The sequence below is a fragment of the Falco punctatus genome, assembly GCF_963210335.1.
Source record: "Falco punctatus genome assembly, chromosome: 1".
Lineage (NCBI taxonomy): Eukaryota > Metazoa > Chordata > Aves > Falconiformes > Falconidae > Falco > Falco punctatus.
In genome coordinates, this window is record NC_137580.1 from 23,190,412 (window position 1) to 23,211,498 (window position 21,087).

The window sequence follows — 21,087 nt, forward strand, 5'->3', positions numbered from 1 at the left end:
CTGTCAACCCGCGGCGACACCGAGAGGGGGCGGCTTGTTTATTTATTTATTTATAACAACAACAAATTTCACACAGTGAAAAGCATAAACGTCCCTCTCACGCGGAAGGTAAGAGAGGAGGCAGTAGCAGGAAGGAGAGGTAAAGCACAGGCAAGGTACAGGCGAGAAGTAGTGCTCTGTACCAAAAACACTCTTTATAGAGGGAGGTAAGGTAAAGAAATAATACTCAGTTCTATATTCAACTAAAAATCCCTTTTCTGGTGTGCGCTCTGGCTTTCTTGGTCTGGGTGACAGGTGGAACCTCTGCCGCTGAGCTTCCAAACCATGCCGGTACCTTCCTCTTAAAAGGCGGATGTGAGCTCTGGAAGAAGAAAATGTGGAAAAAAGTACAGAGTTAGAGGCTGGCTACTTCATACAGCTCTGCTCCCCCCAGTCATACCTATCAGGAATCAAACTGTCTACATTATTAGCAGAAGGCTTACAACTCCCTTAAATGCAACACCTTGTTCAAGTAATTGAGAGACTGAGTTAAGCTACAGCAGTGGGAAGAACAAAGGGTGGGAAACATTTGACCTGCAAAGCAGCATGCTGGCACACCTCTAGGTATTATACTGGCCTTCAGGAATTGCCTGTGGAAAAAAAAAAATCCACCAGCCAACCCCAAACTGTCAAAACAAATAAAAGCAGCCCAGCTCCTCAGTGTGTGACCTGTGAAAGAATACAGGCCAAGGCAGGGGATCAAAGTGGATGCCCCAAACCGATGAAATATCAGCAGTACCTGGTACCTCCTGCAATTACTACTTGAGGAAAAAAACCCAACAAAAAAACCACAAAACCAAAACAAACTGAAACCTCCAAACACAGCTGTGGGTGCCTGTCACCAACTGGGCAAGGCATCTTCTGCAGGACTCGCTCAAGGTTTACATTCCCCTACGAGTCTGAACATAACAGCACTCCCCCTGAACTTTGGGTTCATCTCTTGCTCTGTGGTGGAAGAGATGCCATGGCCACACTAAGCCATGAATTCCTGTAAGAGCTTACAGCTAGGAGACAAGTGGGTTTCTGCTCATCCTTCAGCTACTGGTTTTTAAATAACAGAAGAACCAATCTCTATCAAAATGTTCATCTAGAGATGAACAGACTGCTGGCAAGCTGCCTTTGGGAAACACATCAGGAGAAGAGATCTATAGCCAGGAGAGAGGTTGCTTCAGCGCTTGCATCAAAAGGTATGCACACAATTCCAGAGCTCCCAGCCCAAGCTTGGGCAAAGCAGGAAGGGTGCAGGGACCATTATACTGATCCTGCTTTGTTCTGGTGTCACAAAAAAGGGGCTTTACTTCAAAATTAATGTTCTGAAAGTTCTCTGAGGCTATTGCCAGCAACCAAAAAGATTATGACATAATGTGTTTAGTGTTTCAGGTAAGATAGCTACTGTGCTATTTAGGAATTATACTACTTAACGCTGACCAGACCATGAATAATGATTTGTCTGCATTGAAGCTGGGATGTTGATGCAAGTGCAAAACAAAGTGAAGCAAGTTGTACAGCAAGTAGTGCTGGTCAGAGTGAGACAAGCTTCCTTTAGAAAAAACACTGTATTTTTGCTCATACAACTTGTGTTTATATAAACACCAGTGCAAAAATCCTTAATGTGTTCAGCATACAACCTCACACAACCTGAAAGAGGACAGGGAGCCAAGCGCCTCTCAAAGTGCTGGAAGCATCTCCACTAGGGGGCTGACAAGATGTACTGGAGAAAAAAAAAAATCTGTAGCAGGCTGATGCTGGAAAGTGGTAGATCCAGGCTTAGCAAGGGCAACACAAGCACCATACTGTCACTACATCAAGGATATTAACAAGAAAAGTTGCCTGGCAAACCAGGCCAAGGTTTTAGGCATAGTAAAGAACCCAGATAGAAAGTTGGATTTTGGTTTGTTAAAGATCAACACCCAAAGCATCAGGTCTGGGCTCTGCTCCTGGCACAGTTACAGACACTCACCTTTGGCTGAGAGTCAGAAAACAGTTCCTCCTCAACAGGACTGGGGGCAGGCTGATGACTGGAGGCCAGAGTGATGGGCTTCGGGCTGCCTGTTGCCCCGCTGCTACCTGGCTGGCTGTCATCCATGTGCTGCGCAGCCTTCCCATAGGACAGTGAGGAAGCAGGCTGTTACATGTATCACAGCATTAAAGCTTAAGTCTGTGCAAACCAGATTTGATGCAAAGGCTGCATTTTGGAGTTTTTTTTTTTTGTAGAAGTGAATGAGTAATTATAAACAGAGTTGCAACACCTATGCTTAATGAGATCACTAGCCATTTCTTACCCATTTCACCACAATAAAATTTGAGCAAGTGAAACACATCCATTTCAAACACAAGGGAACTGGAACTTGGGCTTTTTTGTGGTGTCTTTTTTTTTTAGTGAAGAATACTTTCTCCATCCTGGTGGCTCTGAGAACTTGAAATACATGCTTCTGACTCAGAAGTGCTGTGTTTTCAAATGTGTTTTTACAGCAAAGGTGCCAGTTTGAAATGGCACAGTGGGCACATATATTAACTTCTAATCTCTATATAATGCCTGCTGGTCATAGGTTGCAACAGCCAAGCTGAGATTTTTGGATCAAGTACATATCTCTGTGTTACCAAGAGCATAGCTAATGGCAAGTCTACTGCATGCTTTATTACAGTAAGAACATCTGTTTACCGAAGCCAAAGGCACTGCTTGCAGATGGGTTTTCTCAGCTCCTTCCTTCAATGTCGCATTGATCAAATTACCCTGTAAAAGTAGCGGTAATGTCAGGTTGTTAAAAATGCAAGAACATTCATTAGCAGATTTAAAAGCTGTTTCCTACAGGGAATTATTAGAACCAGGATATCTTCTGAAGGAGAAGTAAATAAAGACTATTTGGATTAGCTTGTGGATTTGCAGCCTACTCATTTGTATAATATTAATTTGATTTCTAATAGCATGTCATTCCTGTTACTAGCTCCAGCAGCTAACAGTAGCAGAAAAGAAAGTATAATTAGAACTCAAACAATTGGACTGCCAAAAAGTCAACTTCAGGAAAGAGAAGGCTCAGATACAGATATAGTAGGAAAAAACAGCACTCGGGGATACAAGAAACAATCAAGCTGGCGAAATGGCAAGGTTTGAGAAGTTGTGTGAGCCAGAGTTCAAGAAATCAACCACAAGCCCTGTAAGGAACAGACATGAAATCCTAGCACAGGCAGCAAAAGTCTGTAGAGTTTGGAATTTCCCCCAGGAGCTACTCAGTGCAGGGTGGCCTTTTGTACAAGGTGCTGAACTGGGACTTGGGACACACCAAGGCCAGCTGAGGGCTCAGAACACTAGCCTGTCCTTTCTCAAAGAGCAACAAAGAGCTCCTTATTTCCTGAAATTTCTCCTCAATGAGTCAGACTTATGGCATGACACTTTCTTTTTTATCACAGCTACACCCAGCAGTTTCAAGCAAGAGAGGAAGCCATGAAAGACTGAGACATTTCTAGCAGGCATTACCTGTGGCTTTTTCACACTCTCAGCTTTCCTACTATCTTAAGAGCTTTCTGCAGAGGAAGACAATCACTTTTCTCACATCAGGTTGGTGATCAGGTACCAATGCAGAGAAGCAAGGCAAGGGCAGAACATAGACTTTGTGGCTATGAAGGATCCAGCTTACCGAAGGCTTCCATACTGGCGAGAACTTGGAATATTCACCTTTTTCCCCCACTACCCCAGCTACTATAAATCCAGGATTTTACACGGGACCTTTTGCATCCACATCCAGAAGGGCTGGACAGCAGCAGAAAGCATTCATCCCTCCTCTCAGAGGCCACTATTAAGCTGCAGTTGTGATGGTCTACAGCGGTGGACCATTATGTGCCTCATCTTCCTGGGCTGCATCTCCAGGACTTGCTGTGATAGAAAGGAGCCGACAACCCACATGGGAACAGATCAGCTCAGGTGACCTGTTTAACAGATCACAGCTAGGCTGCACAGGGGCAGCCCTCTTCCTAAGTCAAGAAATGTTTTGCAAGGGGAACCCTCTGGTTCTCTGAGGGCAATGCTCAGAGCAGGAGAGGGAGGCAGTCCTAATCAAAGCTGGGGGAAAGACAGATCGTGAAGATGAGACACCAAGCACTACTGGAAACAGCGACAACAAAAAAAAAAAGGCTTTAGTCTACTCCTACAAAGAGGAAACGTTCTTTTCACAAAACCAGTTTTATGCCTTTTTTTTTTTTTTTTTTTTTACTAACCTTTGTTTTATCCAACAAGGCATCTTCCCTGCTTGCTTGATCTGCTGCTGGTTTTTCCTGGCACCCTTCTGACCACACCAACATCCTTCTGATGCCTGAGCCATGCTGAGACTTAATTCTGTGCTGCTTCTCCAATAATTCAATAGTCATCCTGATGAGATACAGTTCAATATTTGCAGGAACAAGTTTTCTAATTGCTTGAATTTTGGTGGTGTCTTGGAAAAAAGATATAAATACAATATTAATTGTTTTTTTAATCTTCTTGCCCCTTACTCAGTTTTCTTCTGTTGTAAAACCTATCAGTCATCCCTTATTAAAATACAGGATAGATTAAAGCACAGAAAAGAATAAAAACAACATGTAGGTTTGACCCATAAGAAAGCAGATCATGAGCTCATGGGATAAATCCCCACCTCATTTGTGCTCACACAAACTTACTGTCCCCAGATTTAATGTAGAACATCAGAATCTCCTGCCTCCAACTTTATGTCCTATCAACCATTTTCTCTTGAGAGGAAAGCTACATTAGCTCAGGCTGAAAAGCCTCTCTGCTTTCTTAAATGTAGTGCCATGTCAATTCTCCATTCTATCATGGCACTCAAAAGCAATCTGAGAGTCTGGTTTGAGCCTGTAACTGCTGCTGAAAAGACGCATTAATGTGCAATAGGACAAGAGTAACAAAGCTAGCAAGTCAGCAAACTCTGCCAGCCTAACAAACAGAACCACTAGGACGTGGTTGTCTACAGCCCCTGAACAAGCCCATGGCACCAGATGACAGCGTTAAGAGGAAGAACACTTCTCCTGTAGTTCTTAGCCTCCTCATCCTAAACAGGTATCTTACAGATAAGATACCTTGGAGGTAATGCTACAGCTCTAATTCAGCATATTTTCTGTAGATGCCCATACTTACAGGAAGACTGCATCAGGCTGATGGTTTTCTCCAAAAACACTTGAGTAAATACAGGGTTAATGATGCCTGACTTTTCTCAGCAGCCATACAATTGAGTGAAAGCATTTGTAAAGGACTACCCTCTTTTGCTCTTTAATCAATCACAACTGCCTTGTTTTACAAGGTAATCTTGAAAGGAAAGGAATGACCACATTGGCACATCTGCCACATTCTGCCTTGCCACAGCCCTTCCAGAAATGGCAGGTTCTACCTAAAGCGGCAGCTGAGCTGTCAGGTTTTTATTCCTTTCATCTGTATGCCACTGTCACGAGAACCTTCAGGTAAGGGCTGTGATACTCACCTGAGTCAATAGGAGGGTTACAGATAACATCAGAAATGATCTGTTGAACTTCACGAGTCAAACCTGCTTGCTCCAGGTTGACAGGGTAGCCAGCTTTCATTGCCTGGAACAGGTGAGTGCCAACCTCAGAAAGAGGCAGAGATCTGCTCTCACTTATAGTCCTCTAGGGAAACAAAGGCAGAAGGGATTGAGGTGGCAGAAGTGTCTGAAATACAACTACAAGCTCAAAACCCAGCAACCTCCTATGCCCAAAAAGCAATCAGGGGAGACTGGCACACAGCAGTACAACAAACGCCAAAACCACTTCATTAGTCCTAGTATTCATCTCTTATTTTCCATCTTGTAAAGAGCATTTTTTTTCTCTTGAGGCTACTACTTCTCAACTTGAGTGCAACATCTCTACTTGAGCTTACTTCAGATGAACAGAGGTTCTACAGGGGAAGGGTGCTGTGCAGCCAGCTCACAGGCTTGCTACAGCCTGCTCATAGCTCCCATCCGCTGTGTCACAACACTCGCCACCACCCACTTTCCACCCTGTGGCAGCTGAATCCCAGCCACTTCTACCACAAAGGAAACAGATGCCCTCGCCTCACAATTAAGTCCAAGTATCAACCCAGCTCCTACTTTGTGAGATTTCTGTGTCACAGCTTCAGATGTCTCCTGCTGTGATGCACCTGACCTTCCAGTGGCCCATATAATTCATGACATACACGCAGAAGATATACAATACCAAAACAAGATCCCCCTCACTTTCAAACCTGTTAGATTAATTCTTCTCTTAAAAAATTTGCGTTCAAGAAAAACATCTCAAACTTTTTCTACCTAAGCTTGTACTTTTCAAGGAGATTATTTCCAACTCGTTACTTGTCTTCCTCAAAAGAAGATGTTTCAAGCTTCTACCAGTTTCTCCCCAGACGATACACATATTGTGCATATAATCATCAGGGTTAGTGGATACAGAGCATCAAGTTACCCATTAATAATTATACAACTGTTTCTTGTTAATTAGTCTTTAGGTACACTTTGAAGTTAGGGATTATTAGACAAGGTTTACTTATACTCTTGGGAGGGACAACAGAAAAACTCACAGCAACTTCAGTTTCCTACTGTAGGATTAAAAAGCAATAAATAAAACTGTATCGAAGCAGCTCAGAAGGCTCATCTTGACAGGGCACATGGCATGATGCCAGTACAGTCACATGCCCTGTAGCACCTCAACAACTTAGACATAGCAGGTAACTTTCCTCAACTTCTGTTTGTAAAGGGAAACAGCTTTCCAAAATCTGAACTAGAAAACCACATTAATACTTTGCACTTCAACTTTAGTTTTGCATTGAATCTTCCCCTGAGCTTTGTTTCTTGACATGCAAGTCTTACACATTGATATGGCCACAGGCTAAGGAATGGGAATTTGCTTTCTAAACCAAGAACAGAGTTAGTGGAATTTAGCCCAATGATTATTAACCTTAAAGATAAGCCTAAATACAGCCCCACATTTAGCATCCTTTCCAGCAGGCTACTGGATTAGGAAGTTTTTCTTAAGTGTCTTTACTACTGTGACAAGAAAAAGATACACAGAAACAGACAGAATACCTGCTACAGAACAGCATGCTGTGTAACAGTACTGAACAGTTCTGCCTGATGCCCTGCCAATCTGTGTGGGCAGTGTATCGAGTAGGGAGCTGTACCTTATCTCACTGTATCCCACCTCACAGCAAGCCCAGTGTTTTGTACTTTCACCGGTTCGTAGAGGTAAGTTAGATGAGCTACCATTTGCCAGGAAAGATACTGGTCTCAGTGTTTTTAAGCAACCCTGCCCCAGTACTGGGCAGAGGATTTAAAAGAATTTTCAAATCCCCCTCCTCTAGACAAAGCATCCCCACCGTTAATTTTCAACGAGGACAGGACCTTCACAGGGAAGAGCTTACCAGAGAGAGATTTTTCTCTTGGAACAGGATATATGTGACATGCTCTGAGGGGGAGAGGGCTCTAGTATGCTTCCAGGGAGATGCTTTCTTCTGATCTTCAGATCCAGATATAGGAAATGTGTCAGTCTAAGGGAGATAAAGGATTTAGAAGAATTATATCCCAGTAACAGAGAATGGATCACTCTCCCATTATCCAAAGTTACCTGAAAGAGTAACATAAATGGAGTCATTCTTATCTACAAAGGTTGGTTTTGACCCCAAGTCCACTTTTCCACAAAAAAAACCACCCCAAAAAACAAAGCAAAGAGGGAATCCAAATGGATACCACGTACTCCCATCTTAATAAAGCAAGCATGGGATTGTCCAAGGGACTTGCAAAAAACCCCCAGAAAAACAGTATTAATACAACTTCTTAAGTGTTGCTCATGACATGTAAGACTACTGTGTCAGAAGAAACTGGGGTATTCAGTCTGCTGCTTAGTATGGGAAACTGCTCCATTTTTTTTAACTCTTTGCTCAACACAGATTTCTTGAAAAAAAACAAAAATGCCAGCAGCAAAGAAGAATGCTTTTGGTCCCCATTCCTAGATCATAATAGCTTTCTGTGACACAGAAAGATGACTCCACAGAATCTTCTCAAGCATTACAGAGTAGCAGTATTGCTCCTCTACCTGCTTTCTAGATAAGTCCCTTTAACTGTATATTTACATAGAAATTAAGATCCTCAAAGCAGAACTGCTCCATAGTTCCTCTAATCCTCTGCTCCCACGGCCCCTCCCTAGTGGGGTCTCTCCTCATAGTGACTGATGAGGAGCCACTCTACAAAGAGAGGTTCAGACAGAGGAAACAACTGCAGGAAGAGAACCAATAGGAGTATTTCCCAACAGCTGGAAATCTAAGCTCTTCTGCCAGTCTCCCAAGGAGAAACTTCGAGGAAGCAAAGCCCTGCCCTCCAAGTCTGAGTCAATAAACCATGCTGAAGGAACATTTATTCTAGCCTTGGCCTCCAGCACCAGATCACAATAATACAGCACCTCTCAGACACTCAGCTTGGCCAGATGGGTGACCTTTACAAGGATGTTCTGGACTTTCAAGGTCACTACAATCTGGAATACCAGCCAGGTCCCAATGTCATTGTCAAGTAGCATGTTCAGATTTGGGAGGTCTACTTGTATCACAGGCTAGCAAGTTTCCCTGCCAGGCCTGGATGGAAGAGCTGTGATGAGGACAAATTCTGAAGGAGAAACCCAACAGCACAAACCAAGTTATGTCTTTAAGGCTCTTGCAAAGCAGCAGACACTTTAGTAAATCATACCTGCAAACCATTTACTTGGCAGAAGTCCTTAATTTCAGCCAGGAGAGGTATCAGCATGGTGGATTTTGCTTCAGATACACCATCAATTCTCTTCACATTCTGAACACTCGTAGGCCTGGTTTAGGATGAATAATAAAAGCCATGGAAATGTCCTATGCCAGTGCTTTGAAACATTCAAGTGTCTGTGTATGACAGATCTATTAGGCAAAAGTTGAAAGTGTTATTACTGTACCCTCACCATCCCTTCAACTAACCAAATTCTGAATCACGAAGCTTGGCCACAGCAGAAACATTCAAGTTTGCTACTCAGTGCTCTGGAAGATCTGTTTACCACATCTTTATTTGCTTTTACTCCCAAGAGCACGTAAGCCCAGAGCTCTTCCATGGAAGAACATAACACAACACATTCCAAAAGTAACATTGTCTAATAGCTTTTAGTAGCTGGGGAAGGCACTTCAGATGCATTACCAACTGAGCTGCCCTACAATACCCTCTCATACAACGAGAAAAAGAAAATATTTTTTCACCCTCCTTTCAGTTGCTGAGAGTAAGACCAAGTTGTACTTGTTTTTTTATACTACAGAGCCACCCATGCAAGGTAAGGGACAGCTCTTGACCTGTGGCTGACCCTTAGCAGGGTAAGGGCACACTAAAGTGTTTAAAACACATTGGAGGGAAGCAGATGAAAAGATAAGGATTAGTACAAAACATACACCTTCCTCTGACTGGCCAACCTTATAGGAGGCTTGGATACTAAGTCAGGCAACATTGTCAGGTTTTTTTAGTAGTCACTAGAACAAAGAACCAAGTCTGATGTCAATAACTGTTTTAACTTACACCAGTCAGTGGTTTACAAGGGCATTAGAGTAAATGAAGATCCTCAGGAAAAAAGCTTCTCCTCTACCCATGAGGCATGATCTCTCAACAAAAGCAGAAAGGGGATTCATGACTTGGCTTGTAACCTTCTCAGTTTGTACAACATGCACACATGCTCGTTTTACCTTATTTGGGCCATCTCCACCAGGATCTTGTTGGTTGCCAAGACAGCTGGAGGAATTACCTTCTCATTAGCTACCTTCTGTCTAGCAGTCAGCAACTTGCCATACAGAGCAGCCTGTGAAGAAGAGTGCCAAATTCTCACGAAGCAGCTCTAAATCACTCACATAGGTATAATTAATGAGAGGAAAACTTACAACTTCCCTCATTCTGACACTAATATACAGAAAGACTGCAATCCATTAACCCATCCTGACAGTTAAATCCTCTCCTAGGACTTCTATTCAAAACATCTTTGTAATATTATGAGCTGCCCAAGCTTACTGCTCCAACACAGGACAACTTTGATCTGGAGGTTGGCTACAATTCACTGATATCCCCCCTCTTCCAAAAAAACCTTACCTCTAGTTCTTTTTCTCGGGAGGAAACAACAGGTTCTGGGGGCTTCAGAGGAGAAGATTTCACCGGGAAGTGCTCTGCAACACTAATAAAAAATAAAAGACGTGTGAAACAAGCCCTGCATTACATTGATTTATTTGGGGACTTTGCACAAGGCTGTGGGAAAAGCAGCAGCACAACTTACTTTGCCTGGCCTGACAGCACCATCAGACTGTGGTCTGCCACCTCATGCTAGCACTGCACTCCTACAGAACTTGAGCTGTCTGGGGCAGAATCAGCAGTATCCCTAGTGTAACAGAATTCCTCTGTGTCTCGTCCCATAACTTAAAAATAGCCTCTTACTGCATGAAGCTCAAGCAGATGAAGCGGCAGTTTTATGTAAAAAAACCCAAGCCAGCCAACCCACCAATATCCCTATCAACAGCTAGATTCACATATTTTTAACAACATGTTCTTATAAGCACCTTATAATGTCCATTCGTGACATTATTCTGAGAGCATCCCACAAGAAACACCTTACATATTTTTCCCCCAAGACTGATAACATTAAACCTGGCCAAAAAGAGCTAATAACTCCAAAAGCATCAGTGACAAGGACACAGCTGCTGTGCTGTAAGCAGAATTAGCTGACATTACTGCTAGACACGTCTGCCTAGAAAACAGCACACCACAGCTACCATGTAGCTAATGTACTCATGTAGTCATGGGCTCATGTACTTAAGGGATATCTACCTCTAATTAGACTGCTATGATTATATGGCAATATCTGTTCACAGACAAGCTCGAGTAAGAGCATCCTTTCCCAAGCAAGGTGTGAAATAACACTTGTTCTGGTTTGTAGCTGTCCCTCAACTAATTTTTCTTCACACAGCTACAGTGGTGATTATTCAGCTGAAGTGACATATCTTCTTCTCCTGTTATCTGCCAGCATCAGGATGCTTGCCTGAAGGAGGAATCGAACTGCTCAGAAATGCAAGGTGGGTTTAATCTGAAGCACCACACAAGCCAGGAAAACAAATTACTTGGGCTGCTCTTTGCAGAATCTTGTTTTATTTCTTTTGACCTGAGGGAGCCTCAGCTTGATCTCAGTCTTCTCTAGACTAGTGTAGAAAGGTAGAAACCTACATGCTTGCTTATAGCCCCTGCACTACACATACATTCAGTTCTGCCAGCTTTAAGAGCAAGTCACAGCTTTGTCACTTTTCAACCTGAATTATACTTGTAAACAGTTTGAAAAAACCCATTCTCCATTTCCTGTGTGGTTAAATTCCATTACAGTTTCAACCATCACATAGAAAACAGACCGAAAAAACACAAGTCCAGTGAAAGTATCCAATATAAATCTGTTATTGCTCCATTTTAATCAACATTTGGATTTGAAGTAACACCAGTGAGAAAGTCTGCACTTCAGCAATTAATAAAGTTCACTTTGCCTGCAACACTACAAGTACACACAGCTTGCCAAATTTACCTACGTCTGTTGAATATTATAACAGTTCAATGTTTTGAACTATAATGCAATGTATGGCAAGTTTTAAGCACTTTTTCTTTTTTAATATATTAAAGATTTTTACTGTCACTTCATATAGGAGAATGCTGTTTTTAAGGATCATCCTACAAACGGTATCCCTATTAACACAAAGTTTGGTAATTCTGTTTTCATTTAGAACACTGTACCTGTTAAGCATGTTGTTGCTTCTTGGAGGAGTTTTAACTTTTCTCTCAGACGAAAACATATCGTACAGAGACATCTATAAAAATAGAAGAACAAGACAAATGCTGATTTACCCGTCCTTCCACTGAAGCTGCTGTTTGCAGCAAAATACTCACTTGTGACACCATGATACACTTGCAATATTTATTTTTTGATACGAGGAAGGACAGACTACAAAGCACAAGAGGGTTTGTACTCATACAGACCTGTTTGACTGGCGACTGCGTTGTTCCTTTCATGCCTGGGGAGCGCTGCGTTGAGAGCATAGGTAAACGCCTACTGCTGTAATAAAACGAACTGTATCTTAATCAAATTAGACCAAGTCATTTGCACAGCAACACTGCCACTTGGAGAAAAAAAAAAGTATTCTGCCAAGCAAACTGATTTGAACTTTGTACAGGGATCTCTTTGGCAAATCAAAAGTTCTTAATTATTTATTTTTTTAACTGTTAGTACCATCATTCTACAAAAAAACACTGAGGACCTCTAAGACTGTTAATACTAAAACTTTAACAATTAACAAGAATCTTGTCTTATGGAAGAAACAAAGATTTTGGTGACAAACCCAGAATTTGTGACACACTTGAGAAAGATTTCATTTTAAGAATTCCATTACTGAAGAAAACAGATTAGTACCCACTTTCTGGTTTGCACTAAGCATACAGCTTTTGCTTACTGTTTGATAATAAGCATTTTTCTTCTAGAAGACCTGTAGACAGTACCCAAGAGCACCACAACAGTAGAGCGTAAGAAAGCAAAAGAAAACTGGTACTTTTGACATTACCCAATTAACTTATTTAGCAACACTAAGACAATCTTGATAACAGAACAGTTTCCTAAAGACAGCACTGAAGAGCTTTGTTTTAAGATTATTTCCTGTCACAGCAAAGCCTTTGCAACCTCCACTTCATTATCTTTCACCTCAGAAGGGCTGGTAAGAATTAAACGTTTGTGAAGACCAACACAATGCTGATTATAAAGTATAACCAGCAGCAAAAAGATGACAATCAAAACTTAACATGATATTTTCTTGGAGCTATATACTCTGATGGTAAATACCCAACCGCTACTGAAAAAACACCCCACCTTTGCAGACAAACTTATCAGGACCTGAAATTGTATTTCTTCCTGTGAAAACTGAACTAAGACAATTACAAAGACTATTACATTTTTGTGTTGAATCAGTTCTTGTTAGAATAAAGGCTTTTCAGTTTCATTCTCAGCTTAATTTTTATGAAGTAGGTCAAGTGCATAATTGGGAAAACAAGTCATTAGCTGCTTTATTTAAAGTCTCACCGTTTAATTCTTAAACATTAGAAAGAACATGAATCTTGAAGATTTCCTTCTACCATTTCTTTCCTTTAGCTGATTATGTTCTCCATGAGGATGCATTGCAACAACGCGCTTCCAGGCTACCCAGAATCACTGATGAAGACACATGCTTTCTGACTAGTTTTGGTAGTTTCTCTAAACTACATTTCCCCACTAACCTTCCCAGTTACTCAGCCACCTGATTAGCTCCACTAAAGACCTCCGTGATGAGGCACTGTCAGACTGAAGCTGTAAGCCATGCACTCTCAGGAGCACTAGACAACATGTTACCTCCGACATGAGCAGTCGATAGAAACGTCTATCCAGGCACTCCCACTGACTTTTTTGGTATTATGATACTGCTTAAGGGAAAACTTTGCCTAGAAAAATCAAGTGCAGAAGTCTCCTGTTCAATCTAGCCATCTTCAGAAGCAGGCTTCTGAAACTTATCGGATGTTAAAAGAATAAAAAAAGTGCTCAAGAGAACACATGTACTATAATTACCTTCTAGGAGGTCTCTGCAGATTCAAGTCTTCACTGGACCGTAACATAAGACTTGGATTTGAGGCAGATCCAGGCTTTACCAGCCAATTTCTACCCTGTAAGACAGAAACCATATGGCTTGGCTATAGATTACTCTGAGAAGCTTTTGATGGGTAGTTTCACAGCAGAAAGTACCTTCTGGGTAAGCACACATGTGGTTGTAAACTTGTTGTGCCCAGATACTTCTTTAAGGAATCCTTCCATTATCAGCTGTTGGCAGAGCAACTTCCACCAGTTCTCCGGCCAGTCTTTTCCACTACCAAAGAGAGGGTGTTTTCGGTATCTGTCTGGCAAGCGTTGCGAAAACTGAAATTTTTAAAAGAATTAGTTAGACATCTCTAGTCCCTGTGGAAGAAAGTTTCCAACACAGCCAGTAAACCAAAAACCTGGGATGCGAGAAGGATGTCCTCAAGAACATTTTTCCACAGAAGAACTTTTCAGAAAAATCACAAGCCAATACATTTTTTCAAGTTTACATAACACCCATTGCAACCACGACACATACAGCACCTCAACAGTAAGAACACAAGCCTCCTTCACGCCACCTGAAGAGCAGATTCACCTCTATAACCTAATCTACTCCACTGCTTTCTGCCAAGGTTGTGACAAGATTACCATTTTCTTTTGTAGTAAGACCCCAGACAAACCTACACTTAGATCACAGACCAGGTAGAACATCTCCCTTCGTATATGAAGGAGGTTACAGGAACAACCCAGCCATCCACAGCAAAGCAAGTCATCTAGTGCAGTTTGTATCCAACCACTTCAGCTCAGTCTTACACTGCATCAGTTCCAACAGCAGCAGTTACCCATTCCGTTCTTAAAAAGTCTACGGAAGTAAAAATAAATCAACAAGCCCTGTTTAAATCCCAGGACAGGTACAAAGCCAGAAGCAAACTCACTACAGATGTCTGCTCTACTCCCCTGGCCTTCACTGCAACACAGTTTGTTTTGTTTCAAGCTGCCACCGATTTACTCAACTCTTACCAATGGTTCAGACTAAAAAAAGCTGATTAGCTCCTGTCTGATGGGTTCTCACCCCCCCCAGTCTTGGGGTCCAAATGGATGTCAATGGGCTAAAGCCCCTTTAACAAAAGGGGAAAACCTTGGCATAAGCCTGAAAAGTTGAGAACCTTTCTGAAACAGGAAGGTAACAGTGGATCAAGCATTAGTAGGTAAAAGTGTCTCAGACAGAAAAAAGTTTCAATTTATTACTAGCATATGAAATCAACAGGAAGGCAGGCTTCAGACCTTGTTATTTGCACTTGTCGAATCCCTCTTCCCCGAGGGGAAACTACATGGTCAAACAATTTTTTTATGTATACACACATGCATTATATACACTAATCACATCCTCCAGGGAGTGTATGTGTGTACCTACCTATCTGCAATGCTGGTTAGATAAGGACATCCCATGGGAGGGGGTGGTGGAAGAAAAGCTGGGGGGCGTGCCTGAATTATCACCTTCGACAACAGAAGACAGCTTGGTGGAAGTTCACGTCTTACCATTTATAGGGCTGGTTGTTAACACAAGTTTTCCAGATTCTTACTAATACTCCTACTGGAATCCCTTCGTCATAGGCACTATGCAAACACAAAGTATCTACTCTCAAGAACGTGGTTTGTCCTTATAAAATAAAATAAAGCAGGTTGATGTAGAAGAGGAAGCCAAGTGAAAAAAAGTTAATCCAGGACAGGCAGCAGTCAGTACACAGTGGCCTGCCGAGCCCGGTACCATCTCCAGGGATCACAGCAAGGAGCAATTTGGAGAGTTTCAGACAGTCAGGGAGCTGCTACCCTGCACCCACGGCAAGAGGAGCAGCAGGAAGGGGAGCCTGTTTCAGACCCTTAGCAGCAGGGGATGGAAGCTGGAACAGCCAGCCACAGGGAAGAAGGACTTGGCTTGCTGCTTGATGGGATCAAGAGTCCTGATGGTGAACACAAGTTCATTGCCTACTGAGCAGGCAAAGAGAAAGCACCAAGTCCCAGTTGTCACTTCTAGAAAGTCCCCATTCAAATTTTAATATGCATTACTTTAAAGCATGACTACATTCCTAAGCTTTCAGTTATGCCAGTTACATTAATTACTCCAATGGCTGCACATTTTCAGAGCATGGTTTTGACTTAAACAACCAATTCAGAAATGGAAATCACTATAAAAGGAATAAGATGTAGAACAGTAAACTTTGCATCCATGTTTGGGCTTAATGAAGCTTGGTATAGGACTGACCAACAGAGGCCAAAATACAATTTCAGCTTCACGCAAGTCATATGTATCAAATGCTAGAGGTACTACTAAAAGCCACTCACAACCAGTTACTGAAACTACTAATAACTATAAAATATTGATGAAATAGCTACAAATTCCCCTGTTTGATAAAAGGAGACCTTAAGAGTTGCATATCCTTCTCAGTTTAGCAGGGTTTGCATAATATTTCTGTCAATGCAGCTCTAATTCAGCTTCCCAGAGGACCTTGTTCGCTTCTATGGTCTGACTCAGCTTTCAAAGATCCACTGAAACATGGTCTCCCTCGTGCTCTGCCTGAAGCCTGTTGGTGGCCACCTGGACTTTGCAAAGGGCTACCACTAACTTAAACAGAGCACAAAGCATAAACTATATACAAGCCCTTAAACCAACACATCAGTCAGCCCTACACAGATACAGCATGTAAACTGATGGTGACATTGATTATTTCATACATTCATTCTAGAGCATGCATGGACTCAATGGAGCAAAGAACTATGTTAGTCCACAAAAGGGTATTCTTGTAGGCAGTAAAAGGTTATTCTTTTTGTATATGTTATGTATATGTTATGTATATGTTATATCTTTTTGTATACTGTATGCAGTACAAATGTGGCATCATCTTCACTTCCAGTAACATTTAATAAATTAATAATCTAGTCTACATTAAAGTCTGTTAAAGACTTATTTTTCCCCTTGAACACACTTGTGTGACAATTAGCAACTTCTCTTATTAAAAGGAAAAGAGGGATATAATTCACCCAGTTTTATTAAGTAACACAAGTGACTTCTTCCCCCTGGGTTGTAACCATACAAAATTATTCTGCTCTTACTCACACATTGTATTTCTATGAGTTTCTTGCCTGCTGTTTAAAAAAAACATTTTAAGTACAGGTATGTAGAAATCACTTATATTCATTCTAGTACCCTACTTCCCACCTCACCACTGTCAGCCAGCAGCACAAAGCTAAAACGCAAGCTATCATTTGCTTTATTCAAACATAAACCAACTAATTACTGAGCAAAGATGTGTTTATTCTTCATTCTGAAAAGGCTATTCCTTTTAGGATACTGGAAATCATGTGTCGTCTTAAAAAAACCAAAACTTAACAGTCTCTACAAAAGCATTAAACAAGCCATAAAAACCACAACAGCTCAAGCCTTATGTGAAGGGCTTCAGAACCTCTGCCAATAAACATGTGAACATCAGTCCAATTAACAGACAGTTATCAATTACTGACAAAAAGCAGCCCACAAAATACAGGACAACAACAAGGCAAACAACAGCTAATATTTCTAAGCTGAACTCTTGGGTCATAGAGGGCTGAACATTTCACTGTTAAGAAAAACCGAACTAGAGGAGACAGAGCTTAGAGACAAACTCTTCCTTTGCTGTATATGCACAGAATTAAAATACAACATGCTTACAAGATCTACTATTTTGAAGGCTTTTACCTTTAAAGGCAACAATCCAGACTGCTTCATGAGAAGTGGTGCTGAGTACCTTCAGAAAATCCAAATTAACATTTTCTAAAGATATGGGGCATTCTGAGGTCACCACCAAGGGGCTCTCCGAGGGACACTAACAGTCCCTCCACTGTCTTAAGTCTTACAAAGATTTTTTTCTAACACTTACCGACCCTCGGAGAAACAGAATGGGTATTTTAGTTCCAAACTTCTCTTCCAGTGCAACCACTGCTGACAGCAGCTGATGTGCTGGCTTCCCGAAGTCCTGTAAACCACCTTCTGAGGCACTGGGGACTGCACAGCAAGAGGCTCTGAAACACAGAAAGAAAACTATTTTGAAACAGATAAAAATCAAGCCTCCTCCCTTTCTTTCAAAGGTTGTCTATCAAGTGGTAACTAAATAAAATACACACTGCAAGTGATATTAATATCAACAATTGCACACATTTAAGCATAAACAGCTAAGACTGAAAACATAAGACCAAGCCAAAGTCACAATCCCTTGTGGTTAAAACAGCTGTCCAACTGACCAGTAAGCAGTTCTTCATGGGACTTGCCGTGACAGAATAACGTTGTCTCCATCATCTTCTGATTTTAGTATTTGAGTATTTGGACTGATTTAAGCATATTAGACACTTCTTTAATTGCAGCTAATAATAAAGAGGGGTTTGTCTTTTTTTTTAAAAAAAAAAACACAAAGGAGGAAATACAGAAGGAAGAAGCAACCCTATTTAAGATTTTATAGGGTTTATAAATGCATGGGTTAGTGACTGGAAGAACTCACTGAGTTATTGGTACAAATCACTTCTAAGGAGGAGAAAAAGGACAGTGATCTATCTCAATTTATTTCAGTTCTGCACCAAGTTTACCATGTGACTCTTCCCTGACTGCAAAGATAGAAATCAGGATATCTCAAATCCTCTTTTTGGTTAGTTATAGTAGTGACTGGGCAAAGATTTCCTGTATGCTCAAGGGTTCAAAAATGTAGCTGGATAAGTAACATTTTCCAGAAAGCCACACAGCATATAACACTGTGTACCTGATCAGGAAGTGTCAGGCTACCAGCAAGAACAAGGAATCCTTTATTGTAACTCGAGGGAAACTGCGTACACGCACACAGGAGAGAGAAGCTGAGGAAGGTGTTTCTGCTCATACCTGTGTGACTACCAAGCCCCTGGCTTCCCTTCAGCACAGCCACGAGACTATTAGCAATGCTAGAAATAACCCGTGTCAGCACACGCTGTAACAGAACAGCTCCCTTAATGCTCAGGCAATTTAACCTTAGACACACGGTATCGCTCCACCTGCAGTTGCTCCCTTTTGGGATTAATTACCTAACAGAACTTAGACTGTGAAATACATATCATTTTTTTCATCAGTTTAAGCTCTCAACCCTTTCAGGAACTGTGACCATACTTTGCTTACAGGCTTTCCCACAGCCTAACTTAGAGCTTAAGCTGCCTCATGGCTTGTTCAACTGTTTAGGATACACTTACAGACAGTTGTTCAGAGATAAACTTCAAGCTGAACATCTGCAACATCAGATGCATGAAAAGGTCCATTCTTTCAGATAATTTCCCTAGTAAAATCAGCCTGAGAGAATGTAACCTCTTGTATCAGTCTTCAGGGAAGAAAGCTTACCTGGACCTGCAATTATCACAGCATTCATCTGTGCCCATGATGCCAGAGGAAACCTTTCGGAGCTGTTTGTCTTCGAAATGAGACAGGATGAGTCTACCCAAGGGAACGCAGGGAATTAAATAAAAGACCAAGAATTTACACATTAAATTTATTGCAGAAAACAGAGTTGAAATCAGCATCATTACTTAATTCACTGGGGAGCCAATTATTTAGCCTCGATTCCTCTACAGAAAAAATTGAGTTTTTTTGAAAAGTAAATAAGGAAACACTTGATGTCTGTGTATAAATATGCCCAAAGCCATACTTTGATACTGCTGTTTAATACAAAACATGTTTGCAGAACACAGTCAGTAGAAGGTGCCTTCTGGTTACAGCCTCCAGTTGTGACCAAGTCAAAGGCTCTTAAAGCTGACTGAAATGACAAAGCATTGAATAGATTCCAGTACTCACTTCCTCCTGCAGGCGTTTGACACAAGGTACTTCTCCATTTTTCCCAGCATCTTCAGTTTGTACAACCGAAACTTTTCATTGCGTACCTCATTTAGAAGATGTCTATCAGCGAAAACATGAAGAGCCCTAAATACTGAACCATTATTCCCCTCCCACACCAAAAAATTAATTATGCCAGACAACAGCCTCAAACTCACCAGAAACAGATATAAAAAGGCCTACTAAAACCAGACCCAAAACACCTGCCTGTTTCTCCAGAGTCTTGATCATTCTAGCATGGCACATGCTCAGAAAAGCACCTTACTCATTCTTCTAGATATGACAGTTATTCTATACAGAGGGCAGAAGAACAGACAGAGCTTCTGCCTACCCTACAGGCTACTAAGCTTCAGAAATCCAAAGAGACACAGAAGGGAGGAAAGGGCAGAGGGCATCAAGAGAGGGCAATTTCTCTCGTTTTCTGGTTTTCCAGACTCTGGCAAGTTCTCATCAATGCCACTAACACATTACAAAATATGCTAGGGTATCACCACTCTTCTTTCAATAAACTCAGAGGTGGCATGTTAGGACACATCTACCCAGTGCTTAATTTAATATTTTTTAAAGCAATGACTGAAAGCATCCAAGTGAGAAAATAGCAAGGGAGTACTTTGTGGGCATATAGAACACTTGTTCTGCCCATGCTCCGAGCTACCAACTGCATCACACTCGTTGTGCCACATGGCCTCAAAATCAAGCCAATATTGCAGGTGCTAGGCACCACATTAACACAGCTAGACCATTCCAGCTCAGAGTTAAGCAAAGCAAGTTTCTGCCTGCCTGCAAAAAAGGACAGGGCAGTAAAAGGTTTCACAGACTCTGGCAGTTGGCTGACAAGTTCAAGTGACTGAGTTCAGGTATTTCTGTGGTCTTATAACTGCTATGGACAAAGTTAACACGAGACTTCTACAGCCAGGACTCCCCCACCCAGATGTAAAAAAAAAAAAAAAAAAAATGTACTCCCCCGTTTAGGCGTCTAGGTAGCAGGGATAAAAAGTAATTCTACAGCACCAGCACTCTCAAGGAATAATGATGGGTCAAAACCCAAGCCAGATGATTTAGAAGACAGCAACCAGGTTTTACCACTGTCTGCACTGCAAAGCAGTTTCAGAAAGCAGAACTGGAACATGGAAAAGCTCATTAACATTATTGCACTTGCTGATTATCTTCTCGAAATACAGCACAGTTAGTACTGTGTGTATGCAGAAAAGAACTTCCAACCATTCTGAAAATAATTTATCAACATTTTCAACCAAACCTACCCTGCTCCTCTTTCTTTTGGTATATTTTGTGTCAAAGCAGTTGTCTTCAGTCATTTACCTGCTAAAATTCAGGTCTGTCATAGTCCACAAGATGTGACAAGAAGCAGGAAGCCCATCACGACCAGCTCTACCAATTTCTTGATAATAGGATTCCATTTCCTTAGGGGCACCATAATGAATAACCATCCGGATATCTGCTTTATTGATGCCCATTCCAAACGCCACTGTAGCCACAACACACTACAAAACAGGAGCCACATGCTGGATGTTTTGAAA

The 21,087-nt window shown here is 41.5% G+C and overlaps 1 protein-coding gene across 15 annotated transcripts in view; it reads right to left on the reverse strand.

Annotated features, from left to right (window-relative positions):
• Positions 1-32: 32 nt before the first annotated feature.
• The window catches only part of WRN (WRN RecQ like helicase), a 47,263-nt gene continuing 26,208 nt past the window's right edge, over positions 33-21,087 (reverse strand). For 10 of the 15 annotated variants that reach the window (XM_080408164.1, XM_080408166.1, XM_080408162.1 and 7 more), the window contains 17 exons: positions 20,870-21,051; positions 19,511-19,612; positions 19,061-19,153; positions 17,589-17,730; positions 13,843-14,013; positions 13,669-13,763; positions 12,060-12,135; positions 11,817-11,890; positions 10,143-10,224; positions 9,746-9,858; positions 8,745-8,859; positions 7,430-7,555; positions 5,502-5,664; positions 4,252-4,466; positions 2,702-2,773; positions 2,000-2,164; positions 33-361 (listed from right to left, as the gene is read on the reverse strand). In XM_080408164.1, coding sequence (XP_080264290.1) covers positions 239-361; positions 2,000-2,164; positions 2,702-2,773; positions 4,252-4,466; positions 5,502-5,664; positions 7,430-7,555; positions 8,745-8,859; positions 9,746-9,858; positions 10,143-10,224; positions 11,817-11,890; positions 12,060-12,135; positions 13,669-13,763; positions 13,843-14,013; positions 17,589-17,730; positions 19,061-19,153; positions 19,511-19,612; positions 20,870-21,051 — 2,109 coding nt within the window. In that variant the 3' untranslated portion in view covers positions 33-238. Of the gene's footprint in view, positions 362-1,999; positions 2,165-2,701; positions 2,774-4,251; positions 4,467-5,501; positions 5,665-7,429; positions 7,556-8,744; positions 8,942-9,745; positions 9,859-10,142; positions 10,225-11,816; positions 11,891-12,059; positions 12,136-13,668; positions 13,764-13,842; positions 14,014-17,588; positions 17,731-19,060; positions 19,154-19,510; positions 19,613-20,869; positions 21,052-21,087 lie in introns of those variants that run through there. The other 5 variants (XM_080408169.1, XM_080408171.1, XM_080408168.1 and 2 more) reach the window with 4 other exon arrangements.